General features: G+C 37.7%; 1 protein-coding gene across 5 annotated transcripts; it reads right to left on the bottom strand.

Moving 5' to 3' along the window:
- NEDD1 (NEDD1 gamma-tubulin ring complex targeting factor) lies at positions 1-27,404 on the bottom strand. 5 transcript variants are annotated; one of them, XM_054056285.1, is made up of 16 exons: positions 27,270-27,373; positions 26,290-26,422; positions 25,526-25,669; positions 23,566-23,660; positions 22,023-22,139; positions 20,696-20,836; positions 13,169-13,398; positions 11,974-12,175; positions 10,868-11,048; positions 7,578-7,709; positions 7,334-7,381; positions 6,661-6,884; positions 5,679-5,835; positions 5,236-5,392; positions 2,874-2,940; positions 1-2,172 (listed from the first exon to the last, which is right to left on the bottom strand). In XM_054056285.1, the coding sequence occupies exons 3-16, from the start codon at positions 25,659-25,661 to the stop codon at positions 2,068-2,070; spliced, it is 1,992 nt and encodes a 663-aa protein (XP_053912260.1). In that variant the 5' UTR covers positions 25,662-25,669; positions 26,290-26,422; positions 27,270-27,373; the 3' UTR covers positions 1-2,067. The 5 variants fall into 5 exon arrangements, with proteins under 5 accessions (XP_053912260.1, XP_053912261.1, XP_053912259.1 ...); XM_054056286.1 differs by having other exon boundaries at positions 26,290-26,371; positions 27,270-27,286; XM_054056284.1 differs by lacking the exon at positions 26,290-26,422 and having other exon boundaries at positions 27,270-27,404.
- Between the last annotated feature and the right edge of the window lie 276 nt (positions 27,405-27,680).

Here is a 27,680-nt window from a genome sequence, read left to right as displayed (position 1 = left end):
CAAAGTGTTAAAACAAGCTTTATTTTAAACATACAAATTATATATTTGTACAAGGCAAAACATGCCCCTGTAGGGGTAGGCATATTGGGACTCCACACAGCATGTGTGGCTACTTGTGCTACAATAACCCTGAGATATGGGAAAAAAAGCCCTAAAAAAAATCTTTAAAAGGCCAAAATGTCTCCTTTTAATCAGTCTTGCTATAATCACCTCCATTTGAAAATTAAGGAAACCATTAAACAATTCTGAGTCAAGGAAACAAATTACCTACACGCCAAATACCCAAGATACTTGTCTAATTCTCTGATGTCATCTGGGCGTACTAGCAAGAGCACTTGGGGAATAAGTCAAAAGATGCAAATATGCAGGGTTACTTCATTAACACTGCAAATCATGTAGAAAAACAGTAAGATATTTTTCCTACCTGCAACCACTGCTGTCTTCATGAAGTGTCTCAATATGTCAAGCTTACACATCCTATGAACGTACACTGTGTTAAGTTACTAAAAAAATTTAACTTGCATTGCTTCCTTTCACCATGAAGTTATACGTGATATAGAAATATTCTTAAAGGCTAATGAAAGCAGGAGAACTGCAGACATTTAAAAGTCCTTTACCTAATACTAAAGACTACTTGAACACCTTCATCCTGTTACAAGATTGTACTTGTCATTAACTGACATGAAAAAGAAAGGAACATTCTCTTTTTTTAAAAAAATGTTAAGGATAGGGAAAAGGTACAGATAGGGTTTTTTTTTTAGTTTCATAACATATAAAAATAAGTTACACTATATATTATGGCTTATTTAGTAGAAGAGAGCCTTTATGGATTTAAACACTAGAAGCTCTAACTAATTAACTTACCACGTTCTCAAACTTTCCTTGTCTGACTGAGTGAAAAAAACCAAGCAAATACTAGTGAGAAAATTAAGAAGCCTCAAGAAAACTTTCAATAGCAAGCAGCACTTCTAGAAGTTTTTCAGAGAAATGTTTACTCTACAATTTTAAGTTATTTTAATTAAGGTAAAATTAAGTTTTAATTTAATATCTTGGCACAAATAAAGGCCAAGCCAAACGATACCATCATGCTACTGAAGTCATTTCTCTTTAATGTTTGTTTTGTTAATCACACAACTAAGATACTAGTTAGATTTAGTACGCAGCTATCTCAAAAAGGCTACACTAAACCAATAAGTGTTAAAACTACAACAGTACTGCTCAATAGTAAGGGAGGGGGCACAAAAGATGCTTAAGTCAAAGACTAAAAGACCACATTTACACAATGCTGTATTATTAACAGCTAAGTACACTTAATGTTTTGAAGTCCAAAGTTTCATTCAAATTAGACAAGCTATGACAATACTTAAATACATGTAAATAAAAAGAATTCTAGCCTCATAGCTAAAGTTGTAACAAAAATCTCATTGTGCAGTTGAAGTAGCATTTGCAACAAAGTTCACAGCAGACAAGCACAAATTTCAGACTTACAAAGATAGTAAGAAAGATCATGGCACCAAGTTTGAGAATATTTTCCACTTCTAGTTTTACTCAGGATAGAGGTGTTGCCAGTTGAATAAAGTTAACTCAATACTCTATTTTCCAGCTCTTTATAAAGGGCTTGATACCATGCAGAAGTAAGCTTCTCTCCCTTTTTTCTCTAAGAAAAGTATCTGAAAGGCAAGCTATGGTGATTGTTTCTGACAGCAGTCAAGAAGCAGATAGAAAAGTAGGTATATAAAAAAATCCTTACAGAAAAAGGCATCTGTCCTGTTTTGTCTTTGTTTTTAAAAAGGCACTTCACATATTATTAAAACTCTGGTGATGTACTATCCTGTTGGAAGGATGTATTTCAAGGTGGTTAGCACAAGTATGCAAATGTTTTTATAAAGTGTTTATCTATTACAAATTTTATAAGTACACATACTATCTTACATCATTTCTTCAGAAGAAAAAAGTCACGTTCAAAATACTAGCAGGTCTTTGTACAATACTTCAGTGATGATGGATGATCTGTGATAAGCAACAAACCACCTGTAGTGAGTTCTTGTTAATTTTCTAAACAGTCTTTCAGAAGTGACTCCTCAGTCTTTTGTTTTCCTCTCGTAGTCTCTCTATTTCAGCTACTAAGCTTTCATTTACAGAATATCTTTCCAGTAAAGCATGCATTTCATTCTAGAGAGAAAGAAAAAATTCCCAATCAGTGGCTTTAAAGTTAATTATTCCAGTTTTATCATATTCATTTTCATATCTCTTTTGAAAATTAAATAACCTAGATAATACTGTTTTTAAAAACTTTTGATAAGAAAAGTAAGATTTTTTTTTTATGCTGACATACAGTATTTTGATCATTAATACATTAGTGAATATTTTATCAAAAGGATATTTTGCACTTTTCAGGATGTGAATCTACTAATGCAGGGTCCATTAAAATGTTCAGTACTGAGAGGAGGTCTTTTTAATGCAGATCAAAAGAACAAAGATTCATAAAAAAGTATAGTTAAAGAACACAGAACACTGTTCAGTATGCATGCAGCACCTGTTAGTGAAGCTTTCTGTTTGAATTCCGTCTACCTCCTCCTTACCCTAGCTCGTGCTCCTTTCCAAAGCACAGCTAAATTTGTTTCCCTTTTGTCTTTCTGTAAGTCCTGAAAAATGGAATTAATGATACCTACCCAATACATATGTTTCCCTTATTTAATCAAGCATAAAACCATTTAATAATTCTAATTAATAATTTCCCCCTCCTTCACATCCAATCCTCTCTTACTCACTCTTAACAAGCAAAACTGATTTTCAGTTTTGCTGAAGTCTGCATGCCTTGGTATTATTTAAAATGAAAATTGAATGTTTCCCCCAATGCTCCTTGTACATACCAACTGCATATGGAACTGCTTGATCATCTCCACTTGCAAATTCACAATATCTCGATGGCATGCTTCTCTGGGGGAAGAATTGCAAAAGGACAATGCTTAGTTTTAGTTAGAAAGTAGTAATTCTCTCCAGTTCTCGGTACCCAGAACTCCACACTTCCTCATCCTTGTGACATCATGAAACATGAGTCTAAAAGCCCTTAAGCCATAAAACGTACTCCTCTACTGCTTATTTTCTGGAATACTTATGCTATAACATTGACTTCCATAAGTACCATTTTTTGGGTATACAAAAAACTTAGGATCTTTTCTGTTTAGAAATATAAATACATACAAGGCAATATCAAGATTGTTTTTTCACGTACAAGCTGTAAACTTCTCTCAGCTTTGAATGGTAAAAATGATTTTCAATCATTCGATCACAAGTACCACAAAAAGTATTTATCTCTAACTGAAGATACAGCTTTTCAGTACGTTACTTTCAGCACTCTTTTGTAAGAGAGCCCAAAACATCAGCTGTGATAAATGGTAACATTACTCTCAAGCCCACCGAATGCTCCAGATTAATCTACATAAAAAGCAGTGGCAGTGTTGTCTGTGAATTGACGTGAATTTGCCAATTCATGGACAACTATTCCACGCTACAAGAACCAAGCTTGGAAATACTTCCTGAACACTACACTGGTAAGTGTTGCAGACACTCAGGAAGAATAGCTCACAAAAAAGTAGGCCAGCTTGTAATGCTCTTCCTGAACAGTGCCTCGCAATGCAATCTGAGAGCGAATATTGTGCTGTGGGTACTGATGACCTGAGAAAGTAAGGGAACTCCTAGATGCACACAGATCTTATTTAATTCTCGTTTCCTAAAACACATAGCAAACCCAAAGGGAATATATTCTTCACTTTCTATTCCCACAGGTTATTGTGCTTCAGAACTCTCACTGGAGGCAAACAACCTTCTTCCAGTGTATGGAGCACAGATGCCACCTGGCAGATTAGAAACCCAAACATGTAAGTTATCTCCCAAAGACAGGAAGTTTAAGAAACAAGCAGCTTTTTGTAACCAAATTAGTTCTGTACTCCTCCTGGCCCTTTTCCAAGGTCCTTGTTTTTTAACCCATTACTTTATTGGGAACAGATTTCAGGCAAGAGCAATAAAAATCCTTTCCTCAGATTCGAGGATGAAAGGTACTTATATCAATGAAGAGCTTGCAATGGCTCCCTCCCCTCTTACTGACCTCTGTACAAACAATCTTTTACAATCAGTTTGAATGTATCCACAATTTACAACTGGGAAAAGGGCCAGCACAGCCTTCCAGCTGCTCCAGGAAGCGTAGGTCAGAAGAGAAACACAATCTCTGATGCTTCAGATCTCAGATATGAGAAGTACAAGACTGACAAGGATACTTTCCAATACTGGAGTGCCTGAACACAGACTTTAAAGAAGAAACACCTGCAGCCCCTAAACTGCACTTCAAGTCATGTGAAAGTTGCCACTATTAATCAGATGTGTGACTATCACCAAAAAATCCGAAGGGTGTTTTTACTGTAGTATATTCTTACATAAAGACATTTAATAACATTTAATATATTTTTCTGTTAGCAGATACAGAACAGCTATAGTACATGGACCTACTAAGCTAGATTTGCATTCCTTTTTTTGTCACCAAGACAGCAATACTTCCCCTGTCAGGCAATCATTTTCCCCCTCCACCATCTCAGCTGACCTGCTCCATCTTAAACCTGGGTTGGGTAGCGATCCCCAGACAGAACTCTCTCAACTGCTCCATCTCCTTTGAACTTCACTCTAAATCCATGCTAACTCGACTTACTTCTTTTATGACAAGTGGAACGTTAGTTAGGTATCCACAAACACAAAGTAGTCTGACATCAACTACCATTTACAGCGGAAACATTATTTTTAAATCTAAAGCTTCACCAGCAGAAATACACACAGTATTTTACCTTACACACGCCAGGCTAACCACTATCAAAGCCAATACAAGTCAAGTTATCTAGATCAAACTCCACAATGTCAGCTTTAAGGCAAGTTTCTCCTGCTGGGACAGGGGATGAGCAGGGACGGAAAGAAATCAGCACAAGGCTTCAGGAAAACAGCAGGGATCTAGTTATGCAGATAAATTTACCATCTGAGAAGTATTCAAATTCTCATTCTGAAAGCATGTTAGCAAAGCCACTCATTAGCCATTAAAGTGATTAAAAATAACGTTTCATACCTAGGTTTCCAAGATTAGGGCTATTAATGGTGTCATTTTCTAATGCAAGTAGCAATTTGTTGAAGGAGATACTAAAACATCTTACTAAGAAAACATGTTATCGAAAACCAATGCATGAATACCAGTACCTGAAATCATCCATTGTTTCTTGTATCATATTCTGAATGAAGCTGATTTGGATTGATGTCAGAGGTGCGTTTGGTCTGCTACTCGCAATGGTTTCTGCTATCTTTTCCGACAATGAACTTGCAACTCCAGTAGTGACATGTGATGTTATCTTTGGACCTTTACAATTAAAAATAAAATTATTAATTAAATAAATATTTTGTTAAACAGTGTAATGGAGTACAGGAGGCTTGTGAATATTTTATCTCCAATATTACTTAGCAAATAAAAAAAAAAATTAGAATTAGTCTTTTCAAAGGCAAACAGAGATGTTCTAAGAGTGCTAACTGGATTTACAGAAGAATCAAGACAGGATATTCTGTTTTATTGCCTAGGGCATATTATCAGGTTTCACATCAGTTCACAATCAAGCACACCTAAAACTGGGCCAAAATGATCTACTTACTTGATAAGGGAGTACCATTTACTGGTAGATCATATGCAGGGTCAGCTTGAATACTCTTCCCTATTCTCTCATGTGCATCAGGTGCCTTTACAGCAGTGGATGATGGTGGAGAACTTAGAGTTACAGATTCTACATTTGATGAGCTCAATTTTGAAAGCTAACAATAAAAATAAATAAAAAAGACAATGAATTTACTTATTACAATTATCTAATTACACTTGAAGACTAAGTTTTCAGGAATGCACCTTCAAACATTTTTTAGTTTAGGAATCTACTCACAAATATATGCTTTTCATTTTCTATAACAAGACACTTTAAAAATTGATTGCTAAAGTATTCAAAATTGCCTCAAGTGCACACACACAGGAAAGAGTACAAAAGACAGGAACTTCTTAATTTTCACATCAAACATTTTGTGGCAAAGTTATAAACATCATTTCTAGCAAACTCAGACTTCTCAAAAGCAATACTAAAGAAGATCGACAGGCTTCTGTGAAGATCCTAAGATATCTCAAGAAAGAGATGGAGAATAGGGAAGGAAAAGGGTGGAATTGACCTAATAAATGACAAACAACCACACTGATGCAACCAACTAATGATGATTCTTGATTTTTGAGAAAAATCAAAATATTCCTTGGGCTAGCCCAGTTTTGTTTCATGTGAACTTTTGCAAACTGAGCTTATTTAGGAGAAACACATTTATCTTGCATCGTTGAAAGCCAACGCACTTAACATTTTACAGATTTGTGTCAACAGGGTGAACAGAGTTGCAAAATACAATTAGATGGGACACTATTATGTATTTTGACTTCAAGTGGCTTTGAGCCACGTGACCTAGTGGATGATGTCCTTGCCCATGGCAGGGAGGTTGGAACTGGATGATGTTTAAGGTATCTTCTAACCCAAACCATTCTATGATTCTAAGTAGCAGTATTCTGTCAAGATTCTAGAAAGACCATTCATAACAATTAGTATAGTATACCTGCTTTAAAACTTCTTCAGGTTCTTGCTTTCCAAGATTTATTTTTTTAGCGTCAGTCTCTGGATGTTCTGCCTTGTCTTTAACAGGAGATCCCACAACTACATGTGATGGACCAGACCGTATCGCTTGTGTGCTACCTCCCACTGGGTTTCTTTTTACTGGTAAGGCAGCCGTGAACAGAGGGAGAAGATCCAAACCCGAAAGGTAGGACTGGAAATCCAGACCTAAAATGTAAAAGGGAAGGGTGAAATACATGGATCAAAACACACACACACCCCAAACCAACCCTATAATTAAAATGTCTGCACCCTCACACAAAACAAATAAACCAAAGAAAGAAAAAAAGAAAATCACCCAAAAATGCACCCCACAAAAACGAAATCTTTAAATCGAATTTATGCTATAACTGTCCTTATGTAAGTAAACATCATGAAAAGTCTGTATATATCACTATAAATTGCATAAAGGAAAAACAAAATCACTTTAGGACCATATTCTTGATTTTCTGCTACTATGTTGTGTCAAAACAAATGGTGAAATCAGACACTGAAACAAATTAACTTTTCTGGAAATTGTCTGCCTTCAACAGTATGACAAAATTAGCGCCTAAGTACAAGCGTAGGCCTCCAAAGACCTACCGCTGACAAGAAAAATACACTGAAAGTATACTTACCATCTGCTTTTCCTTGAGGATCTTCATTTGCTTTACTTGCAGTATTATCTACAAAGTACCAGAACACAGACAAAGTGGTTATTACATGAAAACTACATCAATATTCAACTCATTGGATTAAGTTCATAATCAAAGGTAAATTAAAATACCAAGTAGGTACAGCAATCAGTAACATACAAATGTCAAAACATCATGCTATGTGCAGATGAATGACGCTCGACAAATTTCAGTATCAGCAACTTACCATCTCTGACTGGAGAAAACACATCTCCTAAACTATTTCGACCCAAATCATCAAAATTACTTAAATCAGCACTTTTCCCGTGATCTGTTTCTTTAGATGGAATCACATCCAGGCTGCAACTATGGGGAAAGCCTAAAAGGACAATAAAATTCAGTTAGTAACTGAAGTTTTCCAAAAATAATACGGTATCTCTAAGCAACCTTACAGCAAGCACAATGCTTGGTAAGTCTACCAAGCACTTTAGGACCTTCTGCAGATCCCAGTTAGAAGGTCAACTTTAACTTCCTCATTTGGGATGTCACTACTGAGGAACATGAGTAAAAGTTAAGATATTTACTAAGCAAATAACATACAGTAGGATTCCTTTTCTCTTTTTAAAACAAAGGGTTGTCAAACTGGAAAATGCACTCATTTTCAGATAAGTGTGAATGATGGATGTGGCAAATTTATGGTGTATCACGTGAAATGAAAACTGCTGAATGCGCTCCCCACAAAGGTGATCACATCCAGATGATCAAAATTCTAATTTATTCTAAAGAGAAATCTGCTTCACTCTGGCCAATAAGCATTCTAAGCGCAATTCTACAGAACATCTGTTTTAAAGTTCACCTGATATTAGGCTATGCACTGCTTGTTTCTAATATTAGGATATCAGAGTGGGGTTACAGTTGCAGATAAAAAACCTTTTTCCTAGACTTTTCCTTACTCCGCCCTCAAAGCCCCATCCTTGACCCAATTCGGGGGGGAAAAAAAGGTTTGCATTCGTATGCATGGCAACAGCAACAGTTGTCCACAGAATGGAAGCATATCTTAAGTCCAAAAGCCCCCAGTAATTATTCAAAGTACAGTTTTCAGATGAGTAATACATGGAGAAGTGAACTGAACTGCTAAGATAACCACCTAAGTAAGTTTCACAATTTAGTATATTTGAAACCAGATCAGGACTGTTAGCAAGCTGCTATTCTGCCCTCACTGAACTCCTAACTCAAGCAGCACCTAGATTTTCCTTGTATACATTATGATCTATGCAAGGAGCATTTGCTGTGCAATACACAAATCGCCTATAAATATCATCTAAAGCTTGCTTTAGTACCTTCTTTAATTAAAATTAAAAATAAAATTAAAAAAAACAAGCTACTGTTCATAAAACCTGTAACTGCTTCTCTATGTGGGATTACTAGTCCAAGTGATCCAAATGTCACTGTGTGGATGACTATAATTAACCATGTCCAAGCGTTTACACAACCCTGAAACTGAGTCAGGTTAAGATTTCACTTTTAAATGTATTAATATAGCACATTTTTCACTCCTTTAGATGTGTCAATTGTGACATGTAGGACTACACTTGCTGGTTAAGTAAATACTTGGCATACTCAGTGAAAAGTAGAAGAGCAGTATCAACCTGTGCCACAGTCTACACGGGATCTACATGGAGAAAGTGTAATATAAAATAAGGCAAAATGTCTTTTGTATATTTTTTACCCACTCCTAGTAATCTGAATTTAATGAGTATGTAAACCAGAGGATGGCTGTTAAATAGAAATTTATGGAAAACTAGCTCAAAGGACATCCAAACTTTTCACCCCATTCTGACTTCGCTTATACTTTTGTACTTTAAAATACCTGTGACAAAAAACCCCAATCTATTTATAAGCTGTATGAACAGGTGTTTTTTTTTGTTTCAGATATGCTATGAGAGCACTTTAGTGAATGTTCCTTGTTTCCCCAAAATTCATCCACAAAATCACAGATTCTTAGAATCATAGAATGCTTTGGGTTGGAAGGAACCTTTATAGGTCACCTAGTCCAACTCCCCTGCAGAAGGGCATCTTCCACAACATCAGGTTGCTCAGAGCCCCATCCAACCAGACCTCAGGCATTTCCAGGGATGAGGCCTCTATTACCTCCCTGGGCAGCCTGTTCATGTTCCACTACCCTCAGTGTAAAAAATGTCTTCCTTATATCCAGCCTAAATCTACCCTCCTTTAGTATAAAACCATTACCCCTCATCCTACCACTATACTCCCTGATAAAGAGCCCGTCCCCACTTTTGCTATGATCAGGGTCTCTTTTAGAGCCCATTTCCACAGCAGTTTCTGGTCACACATCCATTCCCATTTTTAAATTTTAAAAGACCATATCTTCTGAATATGCAAAGGTGTCTACTTTTAAAGTGAACACTCAGTTTAATGAAAAATATTTGTTTTACTTGGTAAGCCTTTATTTTCTTAAAAGAACTATTTATTATGCATGGTGCTATTTATGGGGTAACAGCCATTCCAACTTCAAATAAAGATAATAAATCATATATTTTAACTGAAATAAAATTTTCCACACTATTCAGTAAAGCTGATTAACAACACTTCTTGCATACATAGGAAGCATTTTATTTTACCTCGTACTTCACTGCATACCCAAGGGAGGTCATTAATACACGTCTCTGTGGACTGCAGTGGTTTATTTCCTAATGACTCTTGCTAAATGTATTTCTCCTTATTTTAAAAGGGAGAGGAAAAATGCTGTTGCATTAAAATGGCTTGAGGAGTTTTTTTCCAAAGAATCAAACTAACAGTGTTACTGACTTCACCGCATTTTCAGAATTAAATGAAATTCTAAGAGTACATTTCACACAGTTGCAAAATTTTAGAATAATGCCCAGAATTCTTATAAAGAACTTGTTATTTTAGAAGCATAAATAGCAAGTACAGTTATACAACTAATCATACTTTCAACTATATTTAACATCTTTCCTACCATGTGATACTGGAATCATGCCTCGCACAAAAACACAGTTCAGCTCTCACTTGGGTTTTTGGACTAGGTTTTCTTTTTCCTGCGTTTTGTCTGGTTGGTTTTTTTAGATGAGGTCTGTTACTTTTATTTATTAATAGAATTACAAACCATTAGCTCTGCATTCCCTACAGACAGCGCATAAGAAAATAGATTACGTACATAAGCATAATCTACAGGAAGTCAGAACAGAAAAGATAACTCTTATGGCGATACTGTGAGCCTTCCTCCTCCTTTAAGGTTTAAATACATACTTTCACTGCAAGTCCAGAGTTTTAGAGTTTCCCATGTCTAAAGCTCGTATTAAGACCCAATTCACCACAGTCTCACAGTATGTCTAATGCAGTAGGGGAGGGAAAAGAAGCTGCAGATGTGCAGGCATGTGCGCACAATTCTTTCAAACACACACACTTCCCTCAGCTGTAATAGTCAAGGCAGGAGAAATTCCTTCAGTCTTCTACATTATGACACATATGATGATAAGAGCAGAAAGACAGTACCTGTTTTCTCATGAAGAACCTCTCCTCCCTTACTCTCATTTGGCAGATGAGATGAAACCGTTGCTGATGCTTGAGGGGCAGCATTTTTGATGGCAATATTTTTAATTCCTCCAAGATTACTACCAGCTTTAACGTCTGCTCTTACAAACTGAGGTTTATTTGAAGAACCTGTAAGGTTAGACTGAAGAAAAAAAAATAGAACAAATTAAAAGAAGCTATTATTCCTTCAGCTAAAAATAAAAGTCAATGTTCTTCCTGTACACACTGAAAAAAAAAAAATCAGGCAACAAAAATCTAGGCAACAGTTGCCTAGAAGTCTTTCAAAATATAAAAAAAAAGTCTAAATCTAACTTCAAAAAACACGGGAAACATCTGTATTATTACATGAATACTGAGTGGACCTGCAAAAGAATAGCAACAGGATTTTAGGTAACAATGGAGTAATTCGGCATGAGCTAACTTTGATCCTAGGCTTAGGCATAGGAAAAATAAGATATTAGATTTTTAGGGACTCCAAACTGTAAAGGAGTAGACAACCACTCACAGCAAGTGAGCTAGAAGAAGAGGAAAGTCTCAGAGTGGTAAAGAATCCACTTCAAAGATTCCCTCCATCTCCACTAAATGGATGTGTGGGGTTTCTGGATAAAGTAGAGCCTATTTACATTTTGGAAGAACCTCTTAAGCCTTCTCTATTACTTAATCTTAACTTCTACACTGTTTATATGCGCCTGCAAAAGATCATACATATGATCATGCAAAATATCTCAAGATGGGCAGTTGTGCCTCTTCCCCTTAAGTGGAAAGGCTATTACAGATCTTTCTGCTACTGTCTACAAATGAATCTAAGGTGCCACAAACTGATCTGCAATAGTAGCATATCCACACCATGAAATTTAAGACTAAAGTTTCAATCATTTCTGAGGCTGGAGGTGGAATTCCACATTAAAACCCCCTAATATGACTGAGCAGTTTGCAATTTCTGTGCTGTGAACCACTTTTGTTTGCATATATAACACTTCAAAATTGAATGCTAAAATTTTATTTAGAACTTATGCTTTCCTTTCACTGATCTGCACATTAGGCAATGAAAAGGAATTTTTTTTTACCTTGGAAAAAGTGCTACTAAACTGAAGACGTATGCATTGCACATAGCCTTTGTGAGCAATAACTGTTTTCACTGGTGATGCCAGTTGTCTTAAGTCATACTGGCAGATTTTTCCCCGGGAACCTCCTACAGCCAAGGTAGTACCATCAGGCATGAAGTCTACTGTTGTCAGAGGAAAATCAGCAACTATTGTTGTCAGTAACCTTCAAACAGGAGAAAGAACAGGAGAAAGAATCTTTTAAGAGTTCCAAAGTCAGGCTTTTCAAAACAACAGTACCTAAAAAAAAAAAAAGTATAAAAGCTTTCACAATTCAGCTACAGGCCAGCACTTCCACATCTCCAGTGCCTGGTAAATTCAGTGAAATATCTTACAGAACGATGTATTATACTATGTGTTCATGCTTAACAAATTAAAGACTGCATAGGTCCCAAAAGATTCCTCCAGGACAGGATCAAATTGCCTTCATAACTGCAGTTCTGACACTGAAATTATTTACTGGTACCATCATTTCCAGCAGCAATCACACTATAAACATCCTCTAGCTTCCCAAGCCCATCATCAATTCCAGCCTTCCCATAACTCCAGGAAGAACTTCAGGTCCGAGTTTACATTCTTCTACTACACTCTTTCCAAACTAGAGCCAGACTCTCGCTTTCATTCAACTAGAGTGAAAATGCAATCCGCAGTATAACCAAAGTCCCACGAAACCACTTGCCAACCTACCCTCTTGAGAAACAACCTCATCACCTATGGGCCACCCTTCCTGCATTTTTGACTAATACCTTCCCATATTTAAGGCTCTCTATCTCAGCAACTTTGCACACCTTACCACAGCTCTGTCTAATGTCTGGAACTAGAAAAGTAGACAAGCTAAGTTCAGGTGGCTGCAGGTCCTTACAGGCTGTAATGCCTCTCACAGAAGCTAACTGCTCTGTATCAACAGGAAAAGCCTCTGCACAAGCACTTGCAAGTGGTCACTCATATGCAGCACCCCTATGTGCCCTGTTTTTTTTAATTGTTTGTTTGTTTTTTAAATAAATATGCAAAATGGACTATGGCACACATTCTCCAATATCAGTATGCCATCTGCTTCATTCCTAAGGTGGTCTGAATATTTCATGTCACAGGTGTGCTTTTCCAGTTTATAAAAACTAAATAAAAATCCTATAAAATCAAAGGTCTTTAATATACTCACTTTTTACTTGAAGAGTCGTAGAGAATAATTCTTTTATCGCAACCTACAGTTACAAGCAGCAGCTTATTGACTGGAGAAAAGCAGATTTCTGAAGCTGGTGCTTTATGAGCATTTTCAAAATTATGATATGGGTTCTGGCTATTTACATCCCACAGAGTTACATTTCCACTGTCGGAAACACTGCCCAGCAAGGATTTCTTAAAGGATGAATATTGCAAGTGTCGAATAGGCTGTAGAACAGACAAAAAAAAGGAATTGTAATACCACTACTAAACACCACATTAAATTATTCTATAAACACACAAACACATTAGGAACACAGATGTTACATCAAGTTGAAGTAGTTGGCTGGCCACTCTGAGAAATAAAAAGAAAAAAATACCTTATTTCATTTTTTATTACTATGCCATATTTGCTGTCAGGAGGGCAGACTTATTTTATGTATCAGTATAGGTACCATGTGAGTTGATCAGCAAAATAAAGGACAAGAACAAAAGAAGAAAAATTCTAGAAAAGGTTCTTGATTTTGCAGCAAGTATCACACTACAAAAAACCCACACCACATCTTAAATTAAAGGAGTGAAAAGCTATATTATTTCAGCAATTAGTCTCCTGCCGAGAAAGATAAACTTAACTCCCTCCTGATTTTCAGTACTTGGATATAAGCCAATTTTGTATGACACACACACTCCAGTTATGCAGGTAGGTCCTGCAGAAGAACAGACTTCACACTGTCAGAGCTAGGACCACAGAAGAGGGTAATACGCCTGGTTTATCACATGCAGCCTAGTTATCACAGATCGATGTAATACAGGAGCTTAACTTGCCTTACAGAAGCAGGTATTTTGTTTCTACCATACTGCTTCAAAGGATGTCTCAGAACCTCACCGCCTTAACACTAAATTACGATATTCAATTTCCAGATTAATTTTATTTATGACTCTTTTGCACCAATTCACTCCTGTGACAACAATGCACTTACATTTAAATTGTCTCCTAGCTCCGCACTGCTGCTTTTGCCTGTTCTAACAAAGAACCATCTCACCTTCTTCCAGGCTTTATTTTGCTATAAACAATAAGCGAGACTGTTTCCCAAGATCGGTTTTTTAGTACCATCACAGTCTCTTTGGAACTCTCCCAATTTGAATCTTTCTTGAATACAGAGAACTAAAATTTTATACTATCCTCAAAACATTTTGTTACTGCCTTTGCAGACGCAGTAACACTTCCTCCGTTTTGTACTGTAAATACTCATCCTGACATATCCTCAATTGCATTTTCTTTTTTGTGATCCAATCTGGTTTGGTTGCTCATTGCCATTTGATGATCAAGAAGTTCGAGTCCTCCCTTCCCTTAGGAATTTTCAAATCCTAGTCTAATAAGAAAAGCCTTAGTTGTGACCCAAGTCTGGTACCTTGATTTCTATACTGTCATAGCTATCCCCACATCTATTATTTCAATCATTTTTGGACACTGACACAATCCTCTCTTACGGGTAATGCTTTCCAACTTTGTCTCATAGTGGCTCTACTTCTCATAACCATTAATGAAAATATTAAACAAGATTAGCTACCAATAACCCAAATAAATATTTTCTTTTAATATTACTGACTTCTTTCCTATAATCAATTTATCACTCTCAATTCCCTTCTAAGCTCCATCCACTGAATCAAGTGGTTTATTCAAGTCCAGACAGATGAAAGCAATTGCATTTTATTTGCCTGAAAATGCTTTCTAAAAACTATTATATTATTCTAGTACAGACCGCACCATAACATGCTATATTAGATTTTATCCTACTTCTCTGTAACTTCATTTTAATGGAGATATGTATTGGTTCATATGCCTCCACTGTAATTTCCAGCACTTGCACTGCACGTCTTGCTGGAAGCCTAATTGCTCCACAAAGCGGCACTCTCAACCGCACGTTCAAATAGTACAAATGATTACTGCTTATAGTTAATACGGTTCTCTACTGGACCGATGGAGACATTTTCCTTAGCATTTTTCAGTTTATTTACTTTAAAAAAAGAAGTATCAAGAGTCTCAGAAATAACTGCTTCAATTACATACATGATCTGCATTGGAACACGCCTATACCTCACAGTTCTTAGAATTGTTAAGACTGGAAAAGACCTCTACAATCATCAAGTTCAACCATCAAGCAGTTCTCTCAATGCTTCACCTCCAAACACCTTCTCTACTGCCCTGGCACTGGCTCCTGTTCCACTTTCTCCCTTCTCTGTTCTCCTGCCCACCAAGGTTTCTCTCTCCTAGCTCTCCTCAAATCTCCCTTGCTATCCTACCAAGTCTCACATTTCCTTTTCTAATTTTTCCTTCTAACTTCACAGGCCCAAGGTAAATTCTCCATCTACTTTCATCTACATGTCTTCTTCACATTAGCTCTGTTCCCCACTTCTCATTGAAGTCGTGGTGTTTCCTCAGAGTAGCTTAACACTTTAATTTCAGATTGCTGATGAAGGAGGTGCAAGGAAGCCCCCTTTCACTCCTCATTTTCACTGAGCTAGTTAGCAACAAACTTCACTTGCAACAATTCAATTGCTAGGTCAGACTCAAGCAACACAGGCACTTAAATTTGTGCACACACTTTAATGAGATCACACTTTAATGCATCATATTGGCACCTCTGACAGTATGCTACATGCCCAAATTTTAAACTCCTGTCCAGAGAGCTGTAGGCATGAAAGAACCTCATTTCTGAAAGGCCGCTTGCAAGACAAAACAAAAACATTTCTCCTCCCACATGTGAGTCACTTAATTTGAAGTTTTCTTTAAAAAATAATTTATCTGACAAATATCTGCATGAAAAAAATAGAGCCTTAAGCGTGGCACAGTTAGAAACAGCAGAGAACCAAGCCTCGTGGGGGAAAGCATCAAATATTAAGATGCAGATGGTCAAACTACATCACTTACATTGTCTTAACCTTTTCCTCATTTCCCACTCCATCCATAGTCAGAAAGCAAATCAGAAACTATTTTAGAATGAGAATGGCCTTCATTAAGCAGCATTCTTGCTTTATCATTAAATTATTGACTCAACTGTACACAAATTTTATAACAAAACAAACAAAACCACTAACACGCTGTCCAGTGTTCACTGGAGTGAAATTCAAACACACATACAGCCACCATGAAAGCCAACAAATATATACAGAAGAATATCTTTTTTGTGACCCAGTGCTGCAAGAGAAAGGGACTCCTTGTACAGGAAGAGATAAATTATTATACTTGATCAGATATTTGATGTATAAAAGCATTCAATACCGAAGTTCTGAAAAAGGTAAAAGGGACCCCTCTCCACCCACCACAAGAGACAGATTCAAGATAATCTAATGCAAGGCATAACTCTCTTCCAGTAAGTTAAAACCAAAACTTATCTCTTTTATAATATTCCTTTTGTTGTAATTCTCAAGTTACTTTTCCAACCTTCTGCCTCTGATTATTTTTATTGCCAAAGAAGATGCTACAATCAAAAACTATCATGAGCAACTGTGTGTTCAGACAAAAACGTTACCCTTTATGTCACTGAACTTAAAAATACTGTTTAACTGTGTATCCTTTTATATTAACTGTTATGTAAGAGTCTATTTACTTTGGTTCCTTCCTTTTATCATTACCAGGCTTCCCCTCCACTTCTAACTCCTCTGTACCTCTGCCAGTCCTAATTCTGTAAACTTTTTCTGAGCTGTCACACATCCTATTCCACATAAGATTATCATCTATTTTTAACTTCAATACATGTTCCTTTATCTTATTTCTTACACTTTCCAATGTTTTTGTCTATCTTAGTGACATGAAACTAACACATAGCCACAGTCTTCACAAAACAGTCTTTAGAAAAATGTTGATTTTTGCCTGTCATTTTGAAGTCACACAGAACTTTAGCACACTGCTAATCAAGTTTTTACCTAAGTAGCTGCACTTCATTTGTTATCTCCTGTCCCTTTTCTTAACTTACAGCTTAGAAACAAGAGTTCTGTTACTCAGATTTTGAACACTTGGGCCATCAACTCAGACTAGCTGCAAATAGGCCCAGTACAGTTCCTTGGCCTTCATACTGCCAGCAATAGGAATCCCAAGCCTAAAAAACACAACTCATGTGGTTCAACTGCAAGGTTTACCAGTTACAAGAAAAAAATTAGCTAAGGATGTGGGAGACAAGTTAAACATTGGTACTTTTCTGAAAAGGAAGCCCAAGAATGCTTACAGATTACAATTTCATCCACAGAATCAAATACACAAAATCAAATGGCAAAGGTGTGGGACATGTTTCATTGGGAAAAGTCTGACTAAGCAAGCTTAAGTGTCTCACCTGAATTGGTTCTAGGGGGATATTTAAGATAGTTACTGTATTTTAAGTCAGCATAGCTGCTCACTAGTTGAAACTCAAATATGCTTAGAGCAAAAGTCTGAAGAAGTGCGAAGTGCGAAGGGGTCATCTGTTTTCCAGTGGTTTTAATCACCAACACTAAAATAATTTGAGAAGGATGCAATTATTTGGAGAGAGTTGATTTGGAACTAACCTGTAAATATGAAGCAAGTTTGACCACACCTTAACAAGTACAACTCCTGATGACCTCTGGAAGTTTGGCAAATGTATAACTACCACAAACACATTCAGCACAAGGTGCTAAACCCACAAAGAGAAAGTTAAGTCCTCTTTTGGAAGATTTTACCAGTCAGTGTAGCACAAAAAGCCACAGACATCTTTTTACCTTATCTGTGATCGGAGTAGATTTACTGTAGAAAATGAAAGTACATTTTATCCTTAAGTTTCACAGCAAGTCATCTAAACAAGGACCAGTGCACTGCAGAAAATGGTTGATCTGTTGCTAAGAAAGGACTAGTTACACTTAGGGGTTTTCATCACTGGAAAACAAGTGAAAAGCCCAAAACTACACCAAAAGCAGTCTAGCATCATTGATTACTTTGTTTAAAGACAGTACAATTTCCTAATCTCCTTTATACCTTAGTGAGCTTTATAAGTGAGAAGGAGGATGTAAACACAGTTGACAGTCTTCAGCTTTTAAAGCTATTTCACTATATGGAGTGACCAGAACTCATCACATTTCTTTACAAACCAGCCAGCTGTTCAAACAACTGAACTAAATCCTGTTGCTAGGAGAATACCACCGGGCAGGGAAGACTTGAACAAACATTATGTTTCAAAACAAACCTTAATTCATCCTCACAACAGCAAGTAGATAAGAATCTGGTAGTCTAAATGAATACCAACAACAAAGACAAATTATGGGATCTGCAAACAACTCCGTGCTAGAACTCAACTCTAATAAAGCACAAAGGTGTTTCTAAATCAAAATCAATTAACAGAATGTAGGCCAACACTCACATGAAAAGAAAGTTGTTTAAAGTCACAGAAAGCACCGCAACCTTGGGCTATTCCACCACTTGTAGAGTCTATACAATATCAGAAATTAACTGGCAAGGAAACTACATTCCATCATGCTGAATCAAACAGAGACAAGCTAAATTTTATAAGGTCAGTTTGACCTCGCATTCTCCAATTGTAGAAGCAGTTACTAGGGAGTAGTGACCCTTACTAAGCCAGACAGCTAGTGCCAGGATGGAGCAGGACAATACACTGTGTATCTATTCAAGCTTTTAGAAAACCGGGCCCCTAAACTATAAATCAAGTAAGGGCTTTTTAAACTTAAAAGAATTACACAGGTTGTCAGATATTTGCTTCACTGCACTATTAATCCTGCAGTTCTCTATAAGTACCAATTAAAACCCAAAACAAAGCTATTTTTACACATAAGAGCAAACATAATTTTTGGGATATAAAATTAGCTGATAAACTGGGATATACAAATAGCCACCCCATTACATAATTGTAGCTCAATTCCATCTTAAATTAAAGCTGCAATCAAAGAACTGCCCCCCCTTGAGAAAACACTACAGACCCTTTAGAAGGTGAATAGCAGCTCTCTGCCTGCAATTACTTTGATTTAACACTTCAAATATCTTTATCCATCTTAAAGGTCACTCAGTTTTGCAGCAGACCTCTTGATTTCATCTGCCAAAATAGCTATTCACTACATCACTTACTCCTAATCACTTTTTGGTGGAAAAAAAGAGTTGAATATAATCAAATAGGTTGATACAAGTCACCCCCAGAAGAATTTTTTCATTTTCCAGTTAACCAGCAACATAGTCTCCGCTCCGAATATTCACCTCAGCTGTGTAATCCAGTCACAGATATCCCTGTAGCTCCTGCCACATTCACGTTTTTCATAAGATCATAACAATTATATCAGAAAAATGAACTGACTGTATAGATAGATTTTTAGAGATGAGACCAGGTATGAAGTACAGTTTTGCAAGTATGAGACTACTGTGATGGATCAAAGACACTGCAGCACCCAAAGACAGAGGTAGTTTGAATTTTTTCAGCAGAAAGTATACCACAATTCCCAAGACACTATGCAGTCATAAAGAGATTCTTCATCAAGTAATAGTAATATTGTTCATGCTAGACAGGAGAAAAAATTAACCCTATCTGCAATCTAGGACTGAAAAAGTTCTTGCAGTAACAGAAAACAAGTAAGTCACAACTGCAGCGTTCACTGTGACATTAAAGGTCAGGTTTAGGACCAAAGAAACAGTTTTGCATTCCCTAGGCAGCTTCTACCTCTAAAAATGGCTCAGTAAAAAATAAAAGAATGCCTAGAACACAAACATTTGGCTGTGCCTAAGACAACATTCACACTAAGAACGCGTGCTGGAACTTCCAGTGAGACACAGCTCATTTACTACTGCAGATGCCCTTAGACCGAGGGAATCCCCCTAATGATACCCACGAATTCTCCAATATTTTTTGAGTCTGCAAAAAGGAATTGCAGTGGAAAACTCCATGAAGGCCCCCAAGCAGTACATGTGCTTCGTGTTTGTTTTCTGCAGAGTCTTCCTTCAAACTAGTTATCAAAAATCTCACCTAAACACCTAAGTAGGTAATATAAAATCTCATTGCTTTTCTCTTTGAGCCGCTGTGCAATTGTAATCTCCAGATTAAATAAATTTATTATTTCCAAATGCAGGCTTATGTTCACCCCTACTGTACAGATGGCCCTGTTCAGTTGTAAATCTCATTACTATGGGTAAGTCAGAACCCAGGCTACGTGGTATTTGTTCTTTACAACAATATACAATGAGTCACACATTGAACTCCTGGTTTAGTTTGTAAAGCCAGATGGTTTTTGTTAGGTTCTAAAATGTGTAGAAGTTTGTTCCTGAGGAGCCAAAGTAAAATATGCTGTAGCCTGTATATAAGTAAAGGCACTTGAGAAATTTGTATTTCAATGTTGACCATTATTTAAGACTAGTATACACACAATGGTTCCTTTTTATGTTTTCATAAGTGCACTCTTAAAAACTAAAAGGAAACAGATGAACAAACTTAAAAGCTCTTGATACACACTTTCAATTTCTAAACACTGTGAATTATAAAGCCTCATACCTGAAAGGAATTTTATACAGATAGCCTACCTGACGGCTGCCGTAACCAAATGGAGCACTTGATAAATTGGTGGTGATACTGTGTAGGATAATTTCACCACTCAAAGATCCAGAAGCAATATAGCAATCATTCCAATTATATGTAACACATGTGACTTCATCTTTATGGTCCTGTGGAAGAGCGAGGTTAGAGGGAGAGGGTTAAAGGCATTCAGTATAACCATATTCCTTTCTAATCTATGCTTTCGTAGAAAAACTTCAGCTTGATATCTGTTTCTGACCATCTTTAAGTCCTAAATAATCTTACTGAATGTTAACATGGAATATCCCAGAAAGCAGCAGAAGATACTGAAGAGTATGTTCAGCCATTATATTTCAACCACAATCCGACTGTTTTCAGAAGACTGTTTTAATAAATTAATAAAAGATGATGCCATAATTGCATACAATATTTTAACAAAGACAACCATAGAGATACCTACCACAGGTGTCATTTATGTTATTTTTAAAGTAAAGTCTTCCAGAAACCAGTGATATATTAACACACTTGCTGTTAATCTGATATACTACTGCCAACTGCCCCTTCTGTCAATTTTAGTATTAACACATATATTTACCTAATAGCTTTTCCATATAGTCATTTCCAATGATGATATTGCATTAACTGAATATATAAGGCAAGACAATCAAGTACTTCTAGCCCAGAAAGGAGAAAAACGTATTTAAAAGTATTGTATTAGCTACTTAGTAGTTTTGTTTTAAACTGCAGAAGTCCAAGGGAAAAAAAAAGAATAAATTAAAGCTAAAGTTTTATAGGCTCTTTAAGTGCTCCTAAATGAGTGCAAATCATCTACTGGAGGCATCATGGTAATACACTAGACCATCCTAGGTTTTGTGCATCATAACAAGGTCTTAGAGAATTCATACTGGATCCCTTAGAAGAAGAAAACCATGTCCCAGTTTTGCATAACAGTAGTTTTGCTATAGTGTTCAACACAAGCAAATGTGCCTTCTTGTTTGTATCAGAAACAGCAATTATCTAAAATACTTCCCTTGGAAAAAATCCCCATCAGAGAATATCAGTACGAATTTGCAAAATAAAATACCTATTCTGAAAATTTGAACACACATTATTGTAGAACTGTAATCTGAAGACCTCAAGCTAAGTATGCTTGCTAAATTAAATTTTCTATGCACAGCACATAAAGAACACAAACTTGAACAAGACACACGTGTGCTAGCTCCTACCCATGAACTTGACGCTAAGACACGAGACTTAAGAGAAAGTACATTTTTAACAGTTGGCAACAAAACATGGAAATCATGAAAGCTACAGTTCTTCCTCAGCCAAACTTACCTTAAGGTTACGGTAAACCTTTCTGGATTTCAGATCCCAAATATTAACTGTGTTATCAAGGCCTCCACTCACAATATATGAAGAGCTAGAATTCAAGCTCACACGCGTCTGTTTTGCCTAATGGCAATGAGGGAGGGAAAAAAAGTATGTTAAAGATAATTAAGGGATTTATTCAAATCTACTTAAAAGCATGTTCTTATGTGTTTTCACGTTCACTGACACAGTCCCACAGACTGATTGACCTACAATCACTTCCTATTAGAAGGCGTTTAAAATATAGTTCAGTTTCCTCTTACATTTAATATACTTCAAGATCTGAATACATTAATTATTAAACTCTCAAATGCTCACATTTTCCTATTTCAAAATTTTAGAACCTTTTCCTTCAATATTCATTTTCCCTTTAAAATTATAGCTCCCTAAAGTACAATCACAGACTTCTATCCAGGTACTGAGTTTTAAAAAGAAAATGCTAAGTTTAGGAAAAAAACTTCCTTAAAAGAAAATCAAAAAGTTGTCCAAGTCATGTACTTCACATTCCCTAAACATTACAAAGAATATTATAGCAGCAAACCTCATAATTTGGTAAAGTGATTCTTTTTAAATAATCACCGAAGTTCCAGCTTCTGAAAAAAATGTCAATCTTAATGATAGACCTACACTGAGGACAAATTATTATTCAGCTCTATCGCGTTGAAAATTCACTTTTAAGTCCCTAAGATTTGAATGAGGAAAAAACAAGACCATCTAATTATTTATATGGTAAAACTGGAAATGATAGCATTAGTTATAGACCGGATTTATTGAAATCCCCAGGACAAACACTCCACCTTTGAACATGTTTGCTTCTGCAACCGGGAAGCCTGGTTTGAACAAGTTTTCAGAAAATTTCCAGTCCAAATTAGCATTACAACAGCTATCCAAAGAGAATAATTAGAATGGCTCAGAACACTAACAAGTCATTCAAGTAACCATGTTACAAGACTGTTCTAAAACTAAGTCCATCTTTCTGAAGAGGTTATAGTGCCACATTTCCATTTAACAGGAAAAATAAAAACTGACCATAAGAGACATTATCCCGTTCCCAGAAGCCAGCACATGTACACTCCAAGAGCAACCTTTAGAGATTCTTATGTTTTTCACCATGAATTCACAGGCATGCAGAATACTGACAATTCAAGGTGCAAAATGAAGTTCAAGCTCGAGGTCTGCTCCTTCCTCTACACATTAGATCAAGTTTGATCCACTGACTGTGTCAAGCTATCACATCGAGGCTCAACTGGCAAATTCCCCTCGCAGAAACCCATCAGCATCAGATGCTAGTACAACCACAGTTGTATTTTCTTACTGATAGAACTATTTCAGAAGCACTATTCCCCTCACTCTTTACATGTATTTAACATTACCCAACGAAATGTTTTTATGTCATAACTCCAAAAATGCTAAAATTAAATTGATACCAAAATGCAGAACAGATGCGACACAAACAGTACACAAGGTGGGATGGGGAAAGAAAACAGGGAACAGCATTCGTCATACTTACACCTTCAGCTATTTCAAAGAGTGGAACAGGTTTACTTTTACATCCTGAAACAACTATTTTATCACCAGCAGCAGAAGCAGTGACCAGGTATCTGTCTTAGTCGCAAGTTATGGACCATAATTGTATTACACCAGTGATTAATAAAAGCCACAGTAAGTTTCCCCTACTGAACAGAAGACAGATTGGCTAAACAGTCTAAAGCACTACAACTTGAAGGGACCTAGAAATAGAAACATAAGGCTATTTTCCAGTAGCTCATTAAGAAGCTCTTGCATTCACTACAGCCCTTCCCAATACAAGGCAATTTCTTTCGAAGAGAAGAGAGGGGAAGGGGTAACTGGCAGATATTATTTAAGAGCTCTTTAACACTAAAGCAGCTTATCTGGCCTACAATTCTGTTTCCCCACAACCATCAAGAGCCCCATTTATCACTAAAGTCCAAAGGAATATCTGTTGCTGTGAGTGGACTACGGATTTAAACAACAGTCCTGTTCATGACAAACATTAAACTACTTTACCACATAGTTTCTAGAGTACAATGAATGTTTGTTAATTTGTCTCCCTCCGTACTGAGGCGACAAAAACAAACAAACAAACAAAAAATAACCTTTTATGAAACCAAGTACCTCAAAGGAGGAAGAAAAGCCATCAATATAGAACCACAGAGCAGGGAAACTGCCCCTGCACCCTCATCAACGAATGGAGTAACCATTTAGATCCATGTCCTGTATATCTTCAGGAAAATGCCCATTGTGATTTTATATTGCCTAATTCAAGAATACAGGTCAGTTGGCTGGATTTAACACCAAAGAACTGGCAGGCAGGTTATTTCTTTCAGTATTTAAGGCACCATTTTAGCTTACAGGATTATGAAGAACCAAACCCAATGCTCTACCCCAAAAACAACAAAAAACAATCAAAAGCATATAGAAGAAGATATTCATTACTTTAGTTTGGGGGGATGACAAGAGAAGAAAGCTTAAGACAGACTGTCCATAGCTAAAGTCTACTAAAACACACACACATATTTATATATAAATATTATATATGTGTTTCTATTTCTCTGCAAGCTCCATAGATCAATTTCTGTTCTGTTTCAATTTTTTTTCTCATACATCCACTTATCTGCAGACTTAGGGTCAGACATTTAGAACTTGCAGGACTTCTATATGCCACATTCCTGTCCTTTTTACATCACGATCAGACACCGTTGCCTTTTTACATGACAGCCACACAAGCTGTTCACCTCACAGTGCACTGTCTTCATGAAATTTTTCATATATTCACCTAACACTTGGCATCTCGTATTGTCATCCTGTAAGAGGCTTCCAAGACAGAGGTGAAAGGTTTAAATGGGTCAGATCCACTTCCACCATCCCCTATGAATGTCTTCCTACACATCCAACACATTTGTGTCCCCTCTGCAAACGCTACGAACAGTGCAAAGAAAATCGGTGCCTATAGACAAAGCAGTAAGTGTACACTATCAAAGACTATTAGAATCAACATGAAGCTGTTCAGAACACGCACACAAAAAAAATCTTTCATTACCACTTTCCTCTCTACACTATGTACAGAATTCTACACTAGCAATTGCTTTGTACAACCTTGTCAGCAAATTAAGCACTGCCCTGAAAGTGAATACTGTAATCAACTACTGAAGAAACAAATGACTAAGCTTTACAATCGGCAGGGAATTCAAGCATATCATAATCATTAAAAAAGTGTTAGCCTCCTAAAGGAAGAAAAACTACTTCTTCTGAAGCATTTACCAGTGTGAGTTTGTTTTGTAAATCACTTCCACACAGAGAACCACAAAATTTTTATCACAATATATTCCAATCTTTTTATGCAAGTCTTCAAAACTGCATCAGGCCTGTGATTTACAGGCACTTGAATTAAAAAAAAAATAATCTCTGAAATTGCAAAGCAAATCTATCGCTGAAACTGTAAAGGATACTATTGCTGGCCCAACATAGAGAGCTGACTGGATGTGAGGGCGTATGTGGGTTGAACTGCTCCACCACAGTTAGAGATGAGGAATCCCATATTTTAACATCATCTCCCGATGACGCAAAACGTGTGCTTTCTTGCATGGCTGCACCTGTTTTAGCAAAAATGAATTAAAAAAAGAAAATATTATGTGTATACATATATATAAAGTAAAAACAGACAACAGGTCACTTCACAAGTCAAGAAGAATTTAATCTATGCCATTTCATACTGTTTCCTCGATAACTAGTACATTTATTTAGTTGGACAACCAGTACCATTAAGCTGAACATACTGCCGAAAGCAGCAGACACTCCACACTCTTGCTACTTAAATTCTCGCAGGAAATGTACACTTTCCTTTTCACAAAAGAAAACCATTCCCCTTGGGGCATCAAGAGACTAAGGTGATGCTTACATCTCCGCAGATTTTACAGCCGCCTAACATGAAGGTGTGACTGTTTCAAGGTCTCCTTTGCCACCAGTAGATGGAGATGTACAAGTTTGAATCAAACACGCTGTTGCAGGGAAAGGTTGGAAGTTTGGACCTAAAGGAGTCACTCCAGTGTTCATTTCATCATTCTGTTCATCTCACCATCCTTCAGAGTATTGCTGAGAGTCCTTTAAACTAATACTTTAACGGTACAATACGGGTGATTATGAGTCACTTCCCAACACAGCTTACACAACATTAAAAAACAAAACAAAACAAAAACCAACAACATACTGCTACCTGTTTTGACAGGCACCGCATTAAGAGTTGAAGTCAGGCTAACCAGTTGCAGGTTTGCACAGTTTATTCTCAGCTTTTCACTCTGAGTAATTTTAAACCAGCAGCCAACAAGGACTCAAAAAGCTTCGTTCACCTGGAACCACAACCACCTTTTACCCAAGTTTCTAGGACCTATCTACAGGCCACTACTTCTCACTGCCAAGGATGTTTGAGAGCATTAACACTGACAGATGCAGCCAGGAAATTCGAGATCCACAACTGCCTTGCTGGGCCGTTGCCCCAGGCACCAGCCTGCAGAGCAGCTGCTGCTGGTCCTCCTTCCCTCCCTTCCTCCTTTCCTTCTTCCTTCCTCCATCCCTCTTTTCTCTCCCTCCCTCCTTCCTTTCTTCCTCCCTCCATTCTTCCTTCCCTTCCTCTCCCTCCCTCCTTCCTCCCTTCCTTCTCTTCCTCTCCCTCCCTCCTTCCTCCCTTATCTTCTTCCTTTCTTTTCTCCTTCTTTTTCTCCTTCCTTCTCTCCTTCCATCTCCCCTTCCACACTCATTCACTCTCTCCTTCCCTCCCCCTCTCTTTCCCTCCCCCCTCTTTTCCCTCTCTTCCTCTTTCCTTCTTCCTCCTTTCCCTCCCTCCTTCCTTCCCTCCCTTTCTTCCTCTCTCCATTCTTATTTCCCTTCCTTAGTCTCCCTCCTCTTCCTCCTCCCTTCCTCCCTCCCAAACTCACTCTCTCTTTCCCTCCATCTCTCCCCCTTCCCCTCTCTTCTCCCACCCCCTTTCCCTCCTTCCTTTCTCCTCTCTCTCCTTCCTTCCCTCCTTCCCTTTCTCTCTTCCTCCCTCTCCTTCTCCCTTCCCTCCCTTCCTCTCTTTCCCTTTCCTTCTTCTTCCCTTCCTTCCCTCCCTCTCCCTCTTTCTCCCTCTCCCTCCCTCCTGTTTTCCCTCCCTCCTGTTTTCCCTCCCTCCCCGCGGTTCCTCTCCCCTCTCCGCACCTTCACCCCGGCGGACCCCGGGCCGGGCGATTGGCTCAGGCCCTGCTGCTCCCAGTTCTCTGAGGGGTCCGCTCGCACTAACAGCCAATCAGCGCCGCGCGCTGCCCAGCGCGGGCCGACTTTGCGCGCTCCGCGTCCCAACGTCCCCGCCCATCCCAGCAGCCCCCGCGCGGCCTCCGGCGGCTACGGCGGCCGGGAAGGGGCGAAAGGGGGACTGGGACGGGGGGCGCGGGGCGGGGCTGGGTCCTAGAGCAGTTCCCGTGCGCAGGGGGAGGGGGGGAGTGGCAGGAGACGCTCCAGGGGACGTGACGTGTGCCGAAGGGGGCTGGAGGCAGCCCCGTTTGGGCAATGATTCAGTGGTCTGGGTTGGAAGGGACGATAACGATCATCCAGTTCGAACCACCCTGCCAC

The sequence above is a fragment of the Cuculus canorus genome, chromosome 1 (assembly GCF_017976375.1).
Source record: "Cuculus canorus isolate bCucCan1 chromosome 1, bCucCan1.pri, whole genome shotgun sequence".
NCBI lineage: Eukaryota > Metazoa > Chordata > Aves > Cuculiformes > Cuculidae > Cuculus > Cuculus canorus.
The sequence above is the reverse complement of the archived record's forward strand: the minus strand, read 5'-3'. Positions and strand labels throughout refer to the sequence as shown.

Coding starts and splice junctions, on each gene's coding strand:
- NEDD1 (XM_054056284.1), bottom strand. CDS start 25,661: ATGCAAGAAAGCACACGTTTTGCGTCATCGGGAGATGATGTTAAAATA. Junction 22,140..23,565: donor TCTTTGAAATAGCTGAAGGT/GTAAGTATGACG, acceptor CATTGCCATTAG/GCAAAACAGACGCGTGTGAG. Junction 7,710..10,867: donor GGTTCTTCATGAGAAAACAG/GTACTGTCTTTC, acceptor TTGTCCTTTTAG/GCTTTCCCCATAGTTGCAGC.